At 34.6% G+C, this 15,951-nt stretch overlaps 1 protein-coding gene across 9 annotated transcripts in view; it reads left to right on the forward strand.

Moving 5' to 3' along the window:
* MAGI2 (membrane associated guanylate kinase, WW and PDZ domain containing 2) overlaps window positions 1-15,951 on the forward strand; it is a 1,312,004-nt gene that overhangs the window by 852,877 nt on the left and 443,176 nt on the right. For all 9 annotated transcript variants that reach the window (XM_074340644.2, XM_074340647.2, XM_074340646.2 and 6 more), the window contains one exon: window positions 7,481-7,696. In XM_074340644.2, coding sequence (XP_074196745.1) covers window positions 7,481-7,696 — 216 coding nt within the window. The remainder of the gene's footprint in view (window positions 1-7,480; window positions 7,697-15,951) is intronic.

Consider the following 15,951-nt stretch of genomic DNA (forward strand, 5'->3'; position numbering starts at 1 on the left):
TATATTGATCCTGTATTGCAATGATAATATTTTGACTATATTGGGTAAAGTAAAATATATTATTACAAGAACATTCACCTTTCTTTATCCTTTTTTGGTGTGGCTAACTAGAAAATTTTAAATTACATAAGAGGTTGTCTTCGTGGTTCACATTACATTTCTACTAGAAAGTGCGGCTTGAGGGGATTTAATATTATTTAAATATGATATGCTTATGAATCGGGGTTGTAAAATTTTTGTGACTAGAATTATAAATGTTCAAGTGCTTTACTTTAAAAGTAGATGTATATTTGACATTGAAAAATCATATGTAGCTTCCTTTGTTCTTTTGAGGATTTCCTAGCGTAATTTCTTTACATACGTTATTTGGTGCAGGTGGGAAATGTTCTGAACTCCTCTGAATAATATCTGAAGGGAAGAGTCACTAAAGGGAAGGGTATCTGATATCTTTTAAATAGGTGAACCACTTCACTTGGCCAGTTTGTGGACAGTGACGTTTAGCAAAGATTTTTGTCCTGTGCCTGTCCACATTTGCTAACATGAATAAATGAAAATTCAGTGAGAATGACCACAATAACCTATTGAGAACTTGCAAACAAGTGTCAGAAAATGTTAGTCAGCTTAAACCAAATACATGATTTCTGCAGAATATCGATGGACAGATAAAGACAGTAAAATTCAGAAAGTAATCCATTGTCAACTCAGCATTCATTTAATTGAATTTCTGAGGTGAGGTTTATTACTGAATAATTCAATTCTGTATGTGAGAAAACAGAAGCTTTCACATTGTTTACATAATTGTGCAGACTTTGAAAGTCACGTTCAATAATGAATTTTCACAAAATTTAGCAATTTGCTGTTCAGTACAGGTATCAGTGACAAACATCATTTTGGATGTTTTTCCTATTCCTGGCACATATAAGATTAATGTTTCACCACAGGAGAAAAGGACATTATCTTTTTGAAGTCAGAGAATTTTTGCATTTTGGTTTCAAGCTACTACCTGTGACACGATGAGGATATTATACTACCTTTTTTTGAGCAGACCAAAGTTAACTATCATAGCCGCCTACAAAAATAACTTCAAAAATCAGTTGACAAAGCATTGTGAGACTTTGGAGTCTTATATTCTGGTAGGAAGTGCAGTTTTAGAAAAGTAGAATTAATTTTGTAGGCTACGTTTACCAACTTAGTTTTGTATTTATACAATTTCTAACTTACTATCTCTGTAGCCATATAACTGTGATTCTTGCCATGGCTGACAAGTTATGATGGTTTTGGGGTACTATTTTTAACTCAATACCATCCCTTGTGTAATATTTTAAACATGTCTTGAAGTTCAATTTAGAATCCTCTCATGGTTTATCTGTTTCTATTAATACAAATCTAAATCTCTGATGTGGACAAGAATGATTGTGTATTTATGATCTGGCAGGTTTTCAAACATAATTAATTATGAGTGGATCTGAAATTGTGAATCTCTTTGTTTAATGTCAATGTCAAATTTTCCAGGTGCCATTAAGGAGGCCAAGTATCAATCAATTTCCTCTATTTATAAAACTGTAAAAAACAAATGATGAGATTCCTGTTAAATTTTGCCACACATTGTTTCCAACTCAAGCTCTCTGGGGACCCCAGTGATGGGCTGTATTGTCTGCAAGTCCCAGAATCCCTGTAGGCAATCATCTTTCTTTTGCTAACCCATTATCCAAAATTGCTTCTTTTTTTATTACCAAAATGGGAATAAAAGCACTGACAATATTGGGGACAAATGCAGGTCAAGACCTTAATCTGTGAGGTATGCTGAAGACAAGAATATTACCTTTCTAAAACCCATCTCCGCTTGGGTGCCATGTGGAAAGATCTATGGTTATTTGATGTCAAACCCACACGTGTTATTCTTATACACCCAAAGGACTGAAACAACAGTCACCATCTGAGTCTATTACTTAAAAAGCCAAATAAAGAGTAGGGTTACAAAAAAGGGAACAATTTATAACTCGTTGAAATAGCTTCCCCCGTCCCCTTCACACACACACCTGGCTTCACTATTAAATAAAATGTGGGGAGAAAAATACCTGGAAGGATCAGAAGACAAAAACATCATCATTTAAAAAATGTATGCTAAGACTTATTGAAAAAATTATTTGGTCTAACAAGTATGGAGAAAGCAGAGGACTAATTCCATGATAGTCTGCAAATAAAATACATGAAAAGTTACTTAGAAAGCTATTTTCATCTCTTCTGGATGATTTAGGAATGGGTCCTAAAAGTAGGCAATGGATTAGATTTTTCGAAGGACTCTAGCCAGGTTTAGTTTATAACAATATAACCTGTTTTAGTCCCTCTCCCTTTGCAAGAATTAGTATAACAGTGTCCAGTGTAAATGCACAGTTACTAAATGATTTATATTATTACAAAACCAATTATTGATGTTGTATAGACAATTGATTTTATTCAAATTTTTTAAAAGCGTTCCTATATTTATAATGTCAGAAATGGGTGCATTCACCGTTTTACTCTTTGCAATAACTACAGTTTTTTTTAAATTCATTTTCATAAGTACTTAAAAAGCTAAAGAATAAATCAAATTCCTCAAATAATTTTCTCTTTTATTACTCAGGCATTGATTAAAACTAAGATCATGTAGATTTATGGGTTATCCTAATTATGATAGAACTAAGTGAATAATTTTATATATAATTTCTCTTTTGCCATCATGTTCGACAACAAAGTTAGTGAAGTTTTGTATTAAATTTACATGAAACTACTAATGAGTACATCATTCTATTCAAATACAAATGTATTCAGTGAAAACTGGGATATAAAAGCCTATACCTGGGCCGGCCCGGTGGCTCAGGCGGTTGGAGCTCCATGCTCCTAACTCCGCAGGCTGCTGGTTCGATTCCCACATGGGCCAGCGGGCTCTCAACCAGAAGATTGCTGTTTCAACTCCTCAAGTCCCGCAAGGGATGGTGGGCTCTGCCCCCTGCAACTAAGATTGAACACAGCACCTTGAGCTGAGCTGCCGCTGAGCTCCCAGATGGCTCAGTTGGTTGGAGCGCGTCCTCTCAACCACAAGGTTGCCAGCAGTTTGACTCCTGCAAGGGATGGTGGGCTGGCTGCGACCCTTGCAACTAGCAGCGGCAACTGGACTTGGAGCTGAGCTGCGCCCTCCACAACTAAGACTGAAAGGACAACAACTTGAAGCTGAACAGCACCCTCCACAACTAAGATTGAAAGGACAACAACTTGACTGGAAAAAAAGTCCTGGAAGTACACACTGTTCCCCAATAAAGTCCTGTTCCCCTTCCCCAATAAAATCTTAAAAAAAAAAAAAAAAAAAAAAAAAAAAAGAAGCCTATACCTTACACACCCTACACCCAAACACACACACACACATTTTTGGATGGGGGGAAATTAACCTAAAATGTCTCTGCTTTATAATTTGGTGGCAATTATGACCTTTTCCTTTTGAAAATTATACATTCGTGCTCATTAGTTGTGGCTTTGAACTCCTCTAGCATCAGCTCTTGTTAGGTTGTAAATTTCATCACACTTTTCTCTTGAGAGGATATATAGTATTTTGAAAAGAGATGAGGTTCTTAAGTCAAACAGATACAGTTTTTCCACATGCTTTGTGTATAGTATTGGGAAATAGTTTAATTTTTTAGAACCTCCATTTTTATTTAACTGCAGAGTCAGAATGACTTTATGCTGTATTGTAATGAATAAATACCCAAACTAGTCACCATATATCAAGTACCTATTCAGATCCAGTCACACTATATTTCCTTTAATTATCATTAATCTTTATAAAACAGCACTGTGGGGTAGGAGTTATTCTAATCCCCACTTGATACGAGAGTGCATAGTTAAAATGCCCATTACAGTGTCCAGCTCAGTAAATTGCAGTGGTGATGATGGTAATAATAGTAGTAGTCGAGTTGTTTTTGTGACTATAGTCACCTTACAGCCCCACATTTCCACTTTAACTGAATCAATTTAAGGCTATAAAGTGGTGGCCAGATTAGGGGACACTGGATTCAAAGTCAGGTTTATCTCACAATGATTTGTGCTGTTAAACATTACACCATATTAGTATGGTATTTTGAGATTTTAGATTCACTAAATTCTGGCACTATACATAGAGCCAATTCATTCTTAATGGGATAGTGTTTCCAAATTATATTTTAGAAGAGTTTGGATGTTTATTTTTTTTCTGAAAAAGGCATATCACCTTAGTTTATGGATTTGTATACACTTACATCAGGTAACAATTTCAGCTACCATGTTTCCCCGAAGATAAGACCTAACCGGACAATCAGCTCTAATGCATCTTTTGGAGCAAAAATTAATGTAAGACCCAGTATTACATTATATTATATTATATTATATTATATTATATTATATTATATTATATTATATTATATTATCATATTATATTATATTACATCATATGATATCATATCATATTATACTATACTATATTATGTTATATAAGACCCAGTCTTATGTATATTATATTATATAAGACCTGGTATTATGTTACATTACATTATATTATATTGTATTATATTATATTAAAGACCCAATCTTATAGTAAAATAAGACTGGGTCTTATATTAATTTTTACTCCAAAAGACGCATTAGAGCTGCTTGTCGGCTAGGTCTTATTTTCGGGGAAACACAGTACCTGAGTGGCTGATTCTTTAACTTGGTTTAGGTATTTGTAATTTCCTTGTTCTCTGCATTGGGTTTGGGGTGATAACCTATTCTCCATGAATTATATTTCTCAATTGTAGTTGCTGTATGGGTTATTTCTGTGACTCTTTTAAATTGCCATTATTATTGCTAATAAAAATAATCTCAACATTTTAACTAATGATTCATACCGTTTTACATCTACAATTTAATCTGAAGTATTAGTTTTATAAATCTAACTTTAGAAATAAGACATTGCTATGTAACTTGTAATCACATCACATGCCAATTATTTAGCAATATAAATTCAACAAAGTCTATTACTTAATATTTATATTTAGCCTGAGCTATGCACATATTTTTAATTGTTATTTAACCAGAAAAGACAAACGGGGGGAAAGAAAACACTAAAGTATAACCTGTTTTCTTAGTACAATATATACTTAAAGACATTAAAGTTCTCAGAATACTACTTAAAATTATATTATTTATTGGGACATGCAGGATTATTTACTAGTTTTACATTGTGTTTATTAGATAAGAAGTAAATAATGAGATTCTATAGAAAGTATAGCAGTGTACTACTGAGATGGTGTGAGCCCCTATGGATGCTAAAATACAGTAATAGTTCATAGACATCTAGGGAGAAACTAGCAGTTTTTGTTCTCTCAGAATGTGTTCAGTACATTTGAAGGTCTGATTCATTTTAAATACTCTAAATTAAATTAAAAAGTAATCTTTAGCAAAATGTATGCAAAAAGTCTAGTCTGCAGACTTCCTACATGTACAAGAACTACCAAACATAGTCATACTGTTTTCATTCCTTGTATTACCCTTGCAACTGTGACTGTCCATGAAAGCGGCGACAGCATTAGTGGCACAGCAAGCCTTCAGAATATTAGCTTACATCGTGGCAGCATGTGGTTTACACTGCCATTAAAACCACTGCAATTTTGCAGTTTATAAAATTCTTCCTCATACATACATCTTCGCAACAACCCAGCCAGTGAGGAGGGCAAGTATAGTGGATGTTTGTCATTTCTGCTGGCTCAGCATCTCAAGACCCTTCCTGCTTGGGGAGAGTCGGGAAATGAGGTGGATAGAGGGTAGGGCTCCACGCCCCTCTTCCCAAGGCCGAGGAAAGCAGCCATTATCTTGCCCTAAATTGGCAGCTCAAGGGCTCTCACGTGACTGAAGCTCAGCCAGTGAGACAACCCTGCCCGAGAGTTTTCCTAGAAATGAGTGAATTACAGTTACAGAGGAGAGCTTGGGGCTCATTCCCACCGAGGCAGTGGCAGCCAAGGGCTGTGCCTGTGGCAGTGGGACCAGTTGGATTTTCAGCCGAGGCAACTTGGTTTCCTGACTGGACTGCTTTGTTTCTGCCCATGTTACTCCATTCTTCCCTCAACTGTCCATATCATATCTTTTCAATACATCCCTCTCATGTTGAACTTAATTAGAGTAGGTTTTGGTTGTTTGCAACCCAGAATACAAGTAACTATAACAGTTTTGCTATGCCTAATTTATAGATGAAGAAATTTAGCCTTACTAAGGTTAAGTAACTTCCTTGAATTATAGTTATGTGGAAAAGCCAAGTCTAAAACTCATGACTTCTAGTTAAGGGTTGTTTCTTTCACAGCAGTTTTCCCAGTTGCCTTCCGTGGTATCTGCAGAGAGTGAGGCGTGTTTCCTCCTCTATGCCTCTTTGATCACAGGGCTTAATCCTATTTCCTGTTATAATGCTTATCTGCGTGATGTCAAAAATGCCTGTCTTCCGCACCAGAACTTTGAGCATCTGGAAGATAAGGATTGTGTCATATTTATCATTTTCTCAAGCATACTAGAGTGCCTGGGTGCATAGTCAGAACTATGTAAAGATTTTAATGAATGAGTGTGCAAATGAGTGAGAAAATTATTCAATTAATTAAAAGCACCAATATAGGTTTGAAGTTGATGCTAAAAGCATAACATTGATTTTTAAAAACACCACTATGTTCTTTACTAGTCAAAATTTTAAACTATTTTAAATAAAGTAATTTCTTGAAGATATAAAGATGTTCACTTGATAAGCATTTATTCCATGCCTACTATGTAGGTGCCTGGCTCTCACAACAGAGAGAAATAGGAATTATTCTCCATTTTTTTCAGAAGTCTCTTAGACTGATGGCAGAAACAAATGCTTTCATAGGTCAGATCATGGAGCTGTGGGAAAAAATGCTGCAGTAATCTGAACAAAGATGAGAGCAGCAGGCCCACTGTCAGCCGTCATGGGAACCACTAAACTGGCTGGAGATACAGCTCTGAGCAGAATGCTGGGCCCATCAAAGACAATAGCCAGGGCCCTTTGAAAGCAGGAGAAAAGCACAATGTGCTTTGCATTTCCAGAATCTTGTGGAGTTTGCTAAAAAATAAAAGTTGCCTGTACCCTTATTGAGACATAATTATTTTTTAAAACATTATAATCAAGGGCTGCTATCAAAAATTTTTGAATTTTGAGATTGCTATGTACTATTTGAGACTAATACATATGACTTTATTTTGGTTTGGCGCAAAGGTGAGAATAAAGATAGTTTCTATATCTTTACTTCAGCAATAAAGCCCACTACAATAGGAATAACAAATGAAGATATAAAAGGATACAAAACCGTGTGTGTATAAAATACATATATATGTATGAAATAGCATACAAATTTGTCAATATAATCTCCATTCTTTACAAATTATGCACATAGTAGGAGAAATATTTAACTCCATAATGTTTTGGTATCATTTGCAGACAATTACTACGGTACCCCGAAGCCTCCAGCAGAACCAGCACCATTATTATTAAATGTAACAGACCAGATACTTCCCGGGGCCACTCCAAGTGCTGAAGGCAAACGGAAGAGGAATAAATCAGTGAGCAACATGGAGAAAGCAAGTATAGAGCCTCCTGAAGAGGAGGAGGAAGAGAGGCCTGTGGTCAATGGAAATGGAGTAGTAGTAACACCAGGTTAGTCATTTACATTTTTTATGGGTTCATCAGCTTTTAGATGTAACTAAATATATCTTATATCTGTGTATTCAAATGTATATGTGCATATGTATGTTTGACATATATATTTTCAGATGTGTATGTATATATAGTAAATATATGTGCATATATATGTACTATATATGCACACATATTTACAGTTATCTGCAGGGAGAGATTATGATATCAAATTGAAAGGATATAATTCTCGTATCCAATTTATTAGCTTTAATTTTGACATATAAAGCAATTCGTTCAACTTCTTCAACTTTTGGTTTCATTTATACAATATCAAGGGCAGCATAATGAATGGCTTAAACCTCTTAGAAGGTGTTACAAGTCATGAATATGATTGTGTAAAGTTCTGAGCCTTTTCTAATTAACGTTAGATAAAATCTATACTTAGAAATCTTACTACACTCAATGTTCTGTAAATAGAGGTTGTATCATGTGATTTAGTTAAAACTTAAATGAATACAGTGTTCAAAATGATCCCAATTACAGAATGCCCGTGTGTTTCTTTCCCACCCTTACCACCAAATCTGGCACTGTGGAGAAAGCCTTTTTTATACATTGATATTTTAAAGCACCTACACTTGAACAAGGAAAAGACTTGTTATCCCTTTAATTTATGATCTATCATATCACATATATAAAGAATATAAGACAGATATAAAGTGTGTTTTTGCAAGTGTGTGTGATTTGATATTTTCTTATCCTTGCTACTAATAGAATACCAAATTTTTTTATTTATAAAATAGATTTTTTTCATAATGTTATTCATAATTAAATGTTACCAAAACAAAACTATGGTGTTCCCTTAGTCTCTTAGCTTGCATAAGTTCCCAAAGTTTTGTTTTAGTTATTTATTTTTTTAATAATGGCATTTTAGTGGGCATTGAAAGTTTAAGGGCTGAGTTAAAGTTCTTGAAAAAAATGTTACCACATGCACCTTGCATACATTATTCTTAAGATATTTCTTACAACTACTTTGATATCTGTATTTTATTTATCATTATACTGTTTCTATAGTGATGTGGTACTTGAATTTTCACACTCAATTATTTTTATCAAAGAAAAGTTTCATAAGCTTAATTTGTAACTTCCTTGTTCACAGTGCCTTTAAAATGTTCCTCACTGAACGTAAGGAGATGAAAATCTATTCTGTGCCAATCAAGGTATAACCCGTTAAAAAGTGCCTTTATCTTGCTTACTCAGAGAAGGATAAATTCCTCCATTAATATGCGGGTTAAAAACTTATCCTTTGACCCTAGCAGTCATTGATTTCTGGATACAAATGCTAAAAATCACTATAGGTACATAATGTGACTTGTTTACTATTAAATGATCTGGTAATTTTCAGGAAATTGGCTACCTTCTCTTTTTGTATTCTGAAATACCTGTATCAAAATAATTACCTTTGGTTATGAAATTGATTAAAATTAATAGTATACAGTTTTCTTAGTTGATCTTTGCTTTAAGAAGCAAAACAATTCAACTGAGTGAAATCAGTAATCACAAAAGAAGAAGTTGGGAGTCAAAGAGCAGTAACAGAATTGCTTACTGGTTAACAGCTTATAGTTAAAAATGTAAAATATGTGGTCTTGGTTCAGCTCAAATCATTATTTTCTGTTTCATTTCTGCTTTGTATAGGGCAAGCCAAATGAATCATTCTTGATCCATAGATTCTTAAAGTAGAAATTTGTTTAATTGGGGAGCATAATGAATTTAGAAAGCACCATTCCCTTCTACTCATACCTGACACATAAAGAATGGGGTATTTTTATGGCTAGGAAGTCGTAAACGCTCTTGACCAGCCCTGGCTGTATAACTGTCTCTGGACCTTTCAGCCTGAAGATGGTAGAGAACTGGTTAGGACAACTCTGAGATTTCTAGATAGTCAATAGATGCCACAAATAGTGGCTCTGTAAGCTTGGCTGAGCAAGTGGCCATTATATGTCTTTTTCTTTCCCCTTTTGGGAGATGAGAGATGTGTAAATTAGATAGCTCTTCACCCAGTGTCCAAAGATAAAGGAAACAACCCCACACCAGAAAAATTGGTCCATTATGCCTCATTAGAAATCTTTTGACAGTTCCCATCTTTGAAATGTCTTTGTTTTTCTTTTTGTTTATTTGATATAAACTTCAGAAGATTTTCTTTGTCCCTCTCTCATATACATAACCCAACTCTTCAGCTTTTGAATCTTATCACATGTTTTTCCTGGTCTTTGTCAGCCCCTCTGTCTTCTCTCCGTACACTTTCACCAGATACAGGACACTTCAAACAATATTGAGAAAACTGTGGCTTAAATTTTGGTTAACACTGCCCTATATCAACTAAGAGCCTATAATAGCAATTAACATTAAACATCAATTCAGAGCATAAACAGTGTAATCAATGAGGTTCATTTGGAGAGTGAGAAAAGCTTACCGAGGCACCTTTATTCCATTGCAAAAATATTGATGATAATGATAATAAATAATATAAAAATTAACTTCTTATGGATGCTTACCATGTGCTAGGAAGTCCCTAACTTCATTATATGTATTAGCTCATTTAATTCTCCTAATAGTCCTATTAGCTAGATACTATTTTACAAATTAGGACACTGAGGTACATTGCAGTTAAATAATTTGCCCAATAACTAGAATTCATATATTGCAAATCTGGTTCCAGAACCCAGACTCTTACCTGCTATGCTATCCTGAGTCTCATATCACAAAATAGAAGCATAAATATATTTCCTAGCAACACGTACACACATGGCCACTATTTTACCTGTACATCCTTAAAAGTGGAATTATAAATTTCTACCTACCAAAGGCTTCTTATTTCTTCTATTTCTGGAAATTATGTATACGTGAACTTATTTCCCTCTATAGGTAAAAAAAATTCCTAGTTTTTTATTATATGCATTATATATATTATATATCAAACCTACCAATCTTAGCTCTTTATATGCTTTATCAATATGAACTAGTTTCCCTAGGTGAGTCCTCAATTCACCTCTATTACTCATTTTATTTATCTTTTCTCCTTCAAACTGTTGTTTATATGTAGAACTATATATTTCTTTTTCTCTCAGACCATATCTATGTAAAATTAGTGACTACCTTTAATTATGTACTTTCTCTATGAGTTCTACTAATATTATCAGTGAAGATTCACATATGTCTGTAAGTATTCATTTTATGCTAGGTTTCCTCCTTTTGCTCAAAAATCACCCCAGATAATTGGATTTAAGCTCATGTCACCTAGAAAAGCCATATAATGACCTTTCAGTTTCTCAGATCAGAAATATTTTTCTGTCTGACACACATTATCTCTAATCCCATAATCGCAGTATTTACTTAATGAATAAGATGCTGAAATTTAGCTTAAGGTGCTTAACTAAGGTAAATAGTTCATTTAGCAGTAGAGTTGAGATCTGGACACCTAAATGCCTGAACCTGTCCTCGCTCCACATTTCCCTGAGCTGTTAGCCATGCTGAGGGCAGCGTGACTCCTGACCTCCATAAGGTAAATCGCAATCATGCAGCTCAGTGTATTTCATCTACACTGTATTCCATTATATTCGTCCTTCACTGAGTTCATGGCAAACGCTTTCATACTTGCAAGGATGATATATCCTTACATTATCTCAGAGAATCTATCTTTAAACTGATAGTTAAAATTCATATCTCCAGGAAACCTTCCCTTGATATTAACCTCACCTATATTTAGATATCTTTATCTTGTTAGAGTTGACATCCAGCCCCATAGCTTCAAATACTGTAGATTTCCTGCAGCCTTCACTTCTCTCTCATGTTCCAGGGCCATTTTTCTAACTATTGCCCGCTGAACTGCCCCACTTAAGCAATTGCTGAGCAACTTAAATGTGGTATTCCACTTAAAACTCCTCTCCCCCAAAACAAACAAGCAAACCTATTGACAAAGTCCTTTGCCTAATTACTCTAATTCTTCTTTTCACCTAGATAGCTCAGAGTTATCTTTAATTCTTCTTTCCCCCAGGCTTGAGATATATTATTGAGTATAAAAGATCCCTGGACCTTTCGTTTTCTTCTCTTCTTTCCAAATATCACTGCCCCGTCCCAGATTATTGCCTTATCACCTCATTCGTGGCTCACAATCCGTAACTGACCTGCAATCTCCCAGTCTCTACCCCTGTCAAATTACCTGATATTCCTTGATTAGTTAAAGATTCTTGGACCAGCACTTGGTCATGTATTTATCCTTCTCAAAATGTGGATGTGCTTCTATTTCTGCGGCTTCAAACTCCTTGGGCAACCACTCAGTCATCCCACATTTGACTGCAACATTTCTGTTAATGTTGGCTCCTATGACTCCCCCACTCTCTTCTCTCATCTACATCCCATAAACATAAGACACTTTCACTTGTCTGATGAGGCCTTTCTCACCTATGAGAACCTCATATTCTTTTATTTAAATTCAATTCAGTTTTTGATATTCCCTAGAAATCACTTATTGACTCCCATAATAAAAAATGGGAACTGTCCACCCTGAATTATTGGAGTTTAATTTATACTTTTCATTCATTTGGGAGGTGTTGGTTAGCATGGTACTTGCAGGTAATTTTTCATCTTGTCTATATCTGGTATCCCCACACAGACTGTAACCATTGTTAGCACAAGGTCTACTACTTTTTTGTTTACCTATCTCAGTAATTAGTATATATCTTTAAATATTTCAAATTCTTAGTCAATCTTTATTTTTTAGTCAACCAAACTGCTAGAGAATGTTAAAGTTTTACTATATCAACATGATTAGATGTATTTCATACTCATTTTACACTATTTTGTGTCCCCAACATGCAGTGTTTCTAAGTTTGAAAGATACGAGATTCTTGATTTTACATTCCTTCAAAAGTTGTTGGAAAACTAAAGAAAATTATGCAGAAGTATATTTTAAAACATGTATTCTTACATGCGAGAAATAGTCAATCTAACTGTGAAATACCAAAAATAGATAGGTGGTTAATAGATAAGTAGAATATTTTTATAAGATTGAACTTTTCTGAAGAAAAGCAAATCCTGTGAACCATGGTAATTAGGTTAAGCTTCCTTAGATTTCTTTTATTTCATGAATTATCTACTAAACTTTTCCGGAAAGTAATTCACTATTATATTGTAGCTTCCCCTCACCAGCTATTAGTAAGCCTAGTGTAAAGAATTAGAAATGCACATATATTTGAAAGGCAGCTAAATCTCTCTGTTAATACACACACACATACACAATGCCAGGAGGAACAGGGCCCGTGAGAGCTACCTTCGCCCACAAAGGGAATACAGTATGTGTACACAGAGCTGCCTTCTCCAGGCCCCCACGCCTGCAATTAGTGCAAATGAACTGCATCTCCCAGCGAGCAAACAGAGTGTCCCTTATGTGATCACCAAGTGTCCTTAGCAATGATCTCAGTTCACCATTAGGGACCCGCATCCAGGTCCTGTGCCGCTTGGCACGCTGACTGTGCATGCACCATCAGTCCTGGGTCTGTGAATGAGGTCCTGTCACTGTCAAAAGAGTTATGTCCTCTGTCGTGAATCTCGCTGTTTTCCTGTGAATAATAGCCCACTCTGAAACCACCCCAACGCCTATCCCCTGCTTAGTTTTCTGTGGGTTCACAGAGACTGCCATGTGTGTATCCACTCAGATTTATATTTATTTTTGAGAAGGATTCATTTTTACGATCTTATTCCCAAACACAGTACTGGGTTTTATCTCTCCATTGGAGGGGCAAATTTCTAAAGGTATTGCAAAGTAGATGAGGAGCATTCTGTCTTTTCTTAAAAGGATTACTTGAATGTTAAACTGCCCTAATTGTAAAATGCTCTGAATATCTAGGTCTGATTACAAAGTAAGGACATAATCACATTAGAGTTCATTGTTATGAACTATAGTAGTAATTGCAACTATACCCCTGGGGGGAGAAATGAAATCACTACTAGTTTCAGGAATGTCACTTGAAATCAAGACAAGCTCACTTTGAGATTAAACTGAAAGGGATGCATCCTTTGAACCTCTTCATGCCCTCAAAACTAATTCAGCATTTTCGGGATCTTGCACTCAACCTTCGTGGAGAGCGTTTTTTCTATTCCTCCGAGGGCAGATATGATGTGTGTGTGAGAGATTTGACACATGAACAAGGCATGCAGAGCAAGGTCTACCAGGTAGCATTTGGGTTTATGCAGCTCTCTTGGAAAGCCTGTGGACCCGCTGAAGTCGTTAAGTGTCCTCAGGCCTTCTTAGAGTCCAAGCCTGTTTCTAATTATAGCCATCCATTCTCTCCAGGTCTGATTTTCACTCTGTGTTCCATTTTCTTATCTCATATTTCTCCTCATAGAGGTGATAATAATTTCGGTGTGAAATTGCTCTGGTTATTTCTGGATGAGAGCTGACCTTTGTCTCTGAAAAGGTAAGGTCTCTTGGTGAGTGAGGTCTGCTGTGCACTCATTCCTTCTGCATAGCTCCGGCGTTGGGAATAGCATCCTTATCTTTTTTCCTTCTAATTGACTTCTGGCTTTCATCAAAAAATACCTAGACCCCAATTTGGCCCCAGAGAATAGCATTTGAGTTATCAAGATTAAGATTTTATAAAGACTTCTTCCTTTTCTCTTTCAGCCCCTGTGATGTTCCTAAAACTTCAGAGGGTGATGTTATATTTCATATAGTCACCAGTCTCCTTCTTTTTTTCAGAAATTTGAAAGCAAGGCCTAAGATATATTACACATGTGTGTCCTATGTTTCATTTCTTGCTTTCATCTTTGAATATGTTCAATACTGTATCGTCTTTGAATATGTTAAATACTGTATTCGTCTTTGAATATGTTCAATACTACATTATGAAAATCATACAACATACACAATTTCAAAGTTGTGAGGATTTATTTTATTGCCCCATTCCAGTCTTTTATTAATGTTAAAAATTAAATATTGCAGAAAGAAGAAAATCTACTCCTATATTTTGCTGTGTATAATGCCCTCCTGTATATAATGGTCACCCACGTTTTTGGCCCAAACTTTTAGGGAAAAAATCTTTTGTTTTAATTTTTTAATTCAAATTTTTATTTGTTTAAATTTAGGTACTAGTTTTTTGTATTATAAAGGAATTTTAGCATTTATATTTTAACATATTATGGTACAAGAAATTTTATGTAACAAATAATTACAAAACACAAGAACAGATACAAGGTACAAGAAATTTTTATGTACCGGTAACAAATTTACGCTATTTACACATTGTAGAAGGCCAAGAACTCTTCCTCATTGCAAGTTTGTCATAAGTTCAGCAAAACTGATTCTCGTATTCCAGGGTATTATTTTGCATGTAGATATCGTTATTGATTTCTACAGTTATACCTTTAACTCATAAGCATAAATAAAAGAATTAAGAACATTTATATAGATACAGAATTAGTACTACCCATATACAATGAACATCCTTATTTTAACCTCATAAATTTGGGCAAAGAAATATGCATTATACATGGCACAATATGGTAATTAAGACAGCTCTTCTCCCCTGTTAATGGAAAGCAATTTCTTATAAACTTTCTAGTGATTTCTTCCATTTAGTTTTTTATATCCTGGGATTTTTTTTTTTCCTTTTCATTGTCCAGTCATAGACCTTGAATTTTCCATTTTTATAGTTTCCCATGTTGTTCTTTTAGTGTTCCAAAAAACTTGTAACCAATTGTGGGTTTTAGATAAAGATGAAAAATATAATTCTGAAGTATTGAATATTGTTTCTTAGTAATTCACATTTCCCTGGCTAGCTCTCTCAATAGATAAGATCCAATTTGGTTACAAATATTACACATAAAAAGTAATTTCTTTACAAGATTGGGAATTTCTCCTTCCTCAATTGATATATCATCTCAAAAATCATTACCCTAACTTTCCTTAATTCTAATATTTTATTCGACTTGTATTTGTTTCATGGCCTCAAATAATAAAAGGAAGTATTTGTTAACATCTCAGAAAACTTTATATATATATATATATATATATATATATATATATATATATATATATATATATAAAGTCGTGTTTAAAGATTACCACCGTGTTTAAAGACTACCCCTTCTCAATCTCATAAAATATGTGAAAAAATATACAATCCATTTTTTTAAGACTTAGAAACACTTTAGGAGAACCAAGGCATCAGAAAACACCAACTGAAAGTCAGTAATCAATGTGCATAGAAAAATCTCTA

This window comes from Rhinolophus sinicus, chromosome 4, assembly GCF_057876585.1.
Source record: "Rhinolophus sinicus isolate RSI-liver-muscle chromosome 4, RSI-T2T, whole genome shotgun sequence".
NCBI lineage: Eukaryota > Metazoa > Chordata > Mammalia > Chiroptera > Rhinolophidae > Rhinolophus > Rhinolophus sinicus.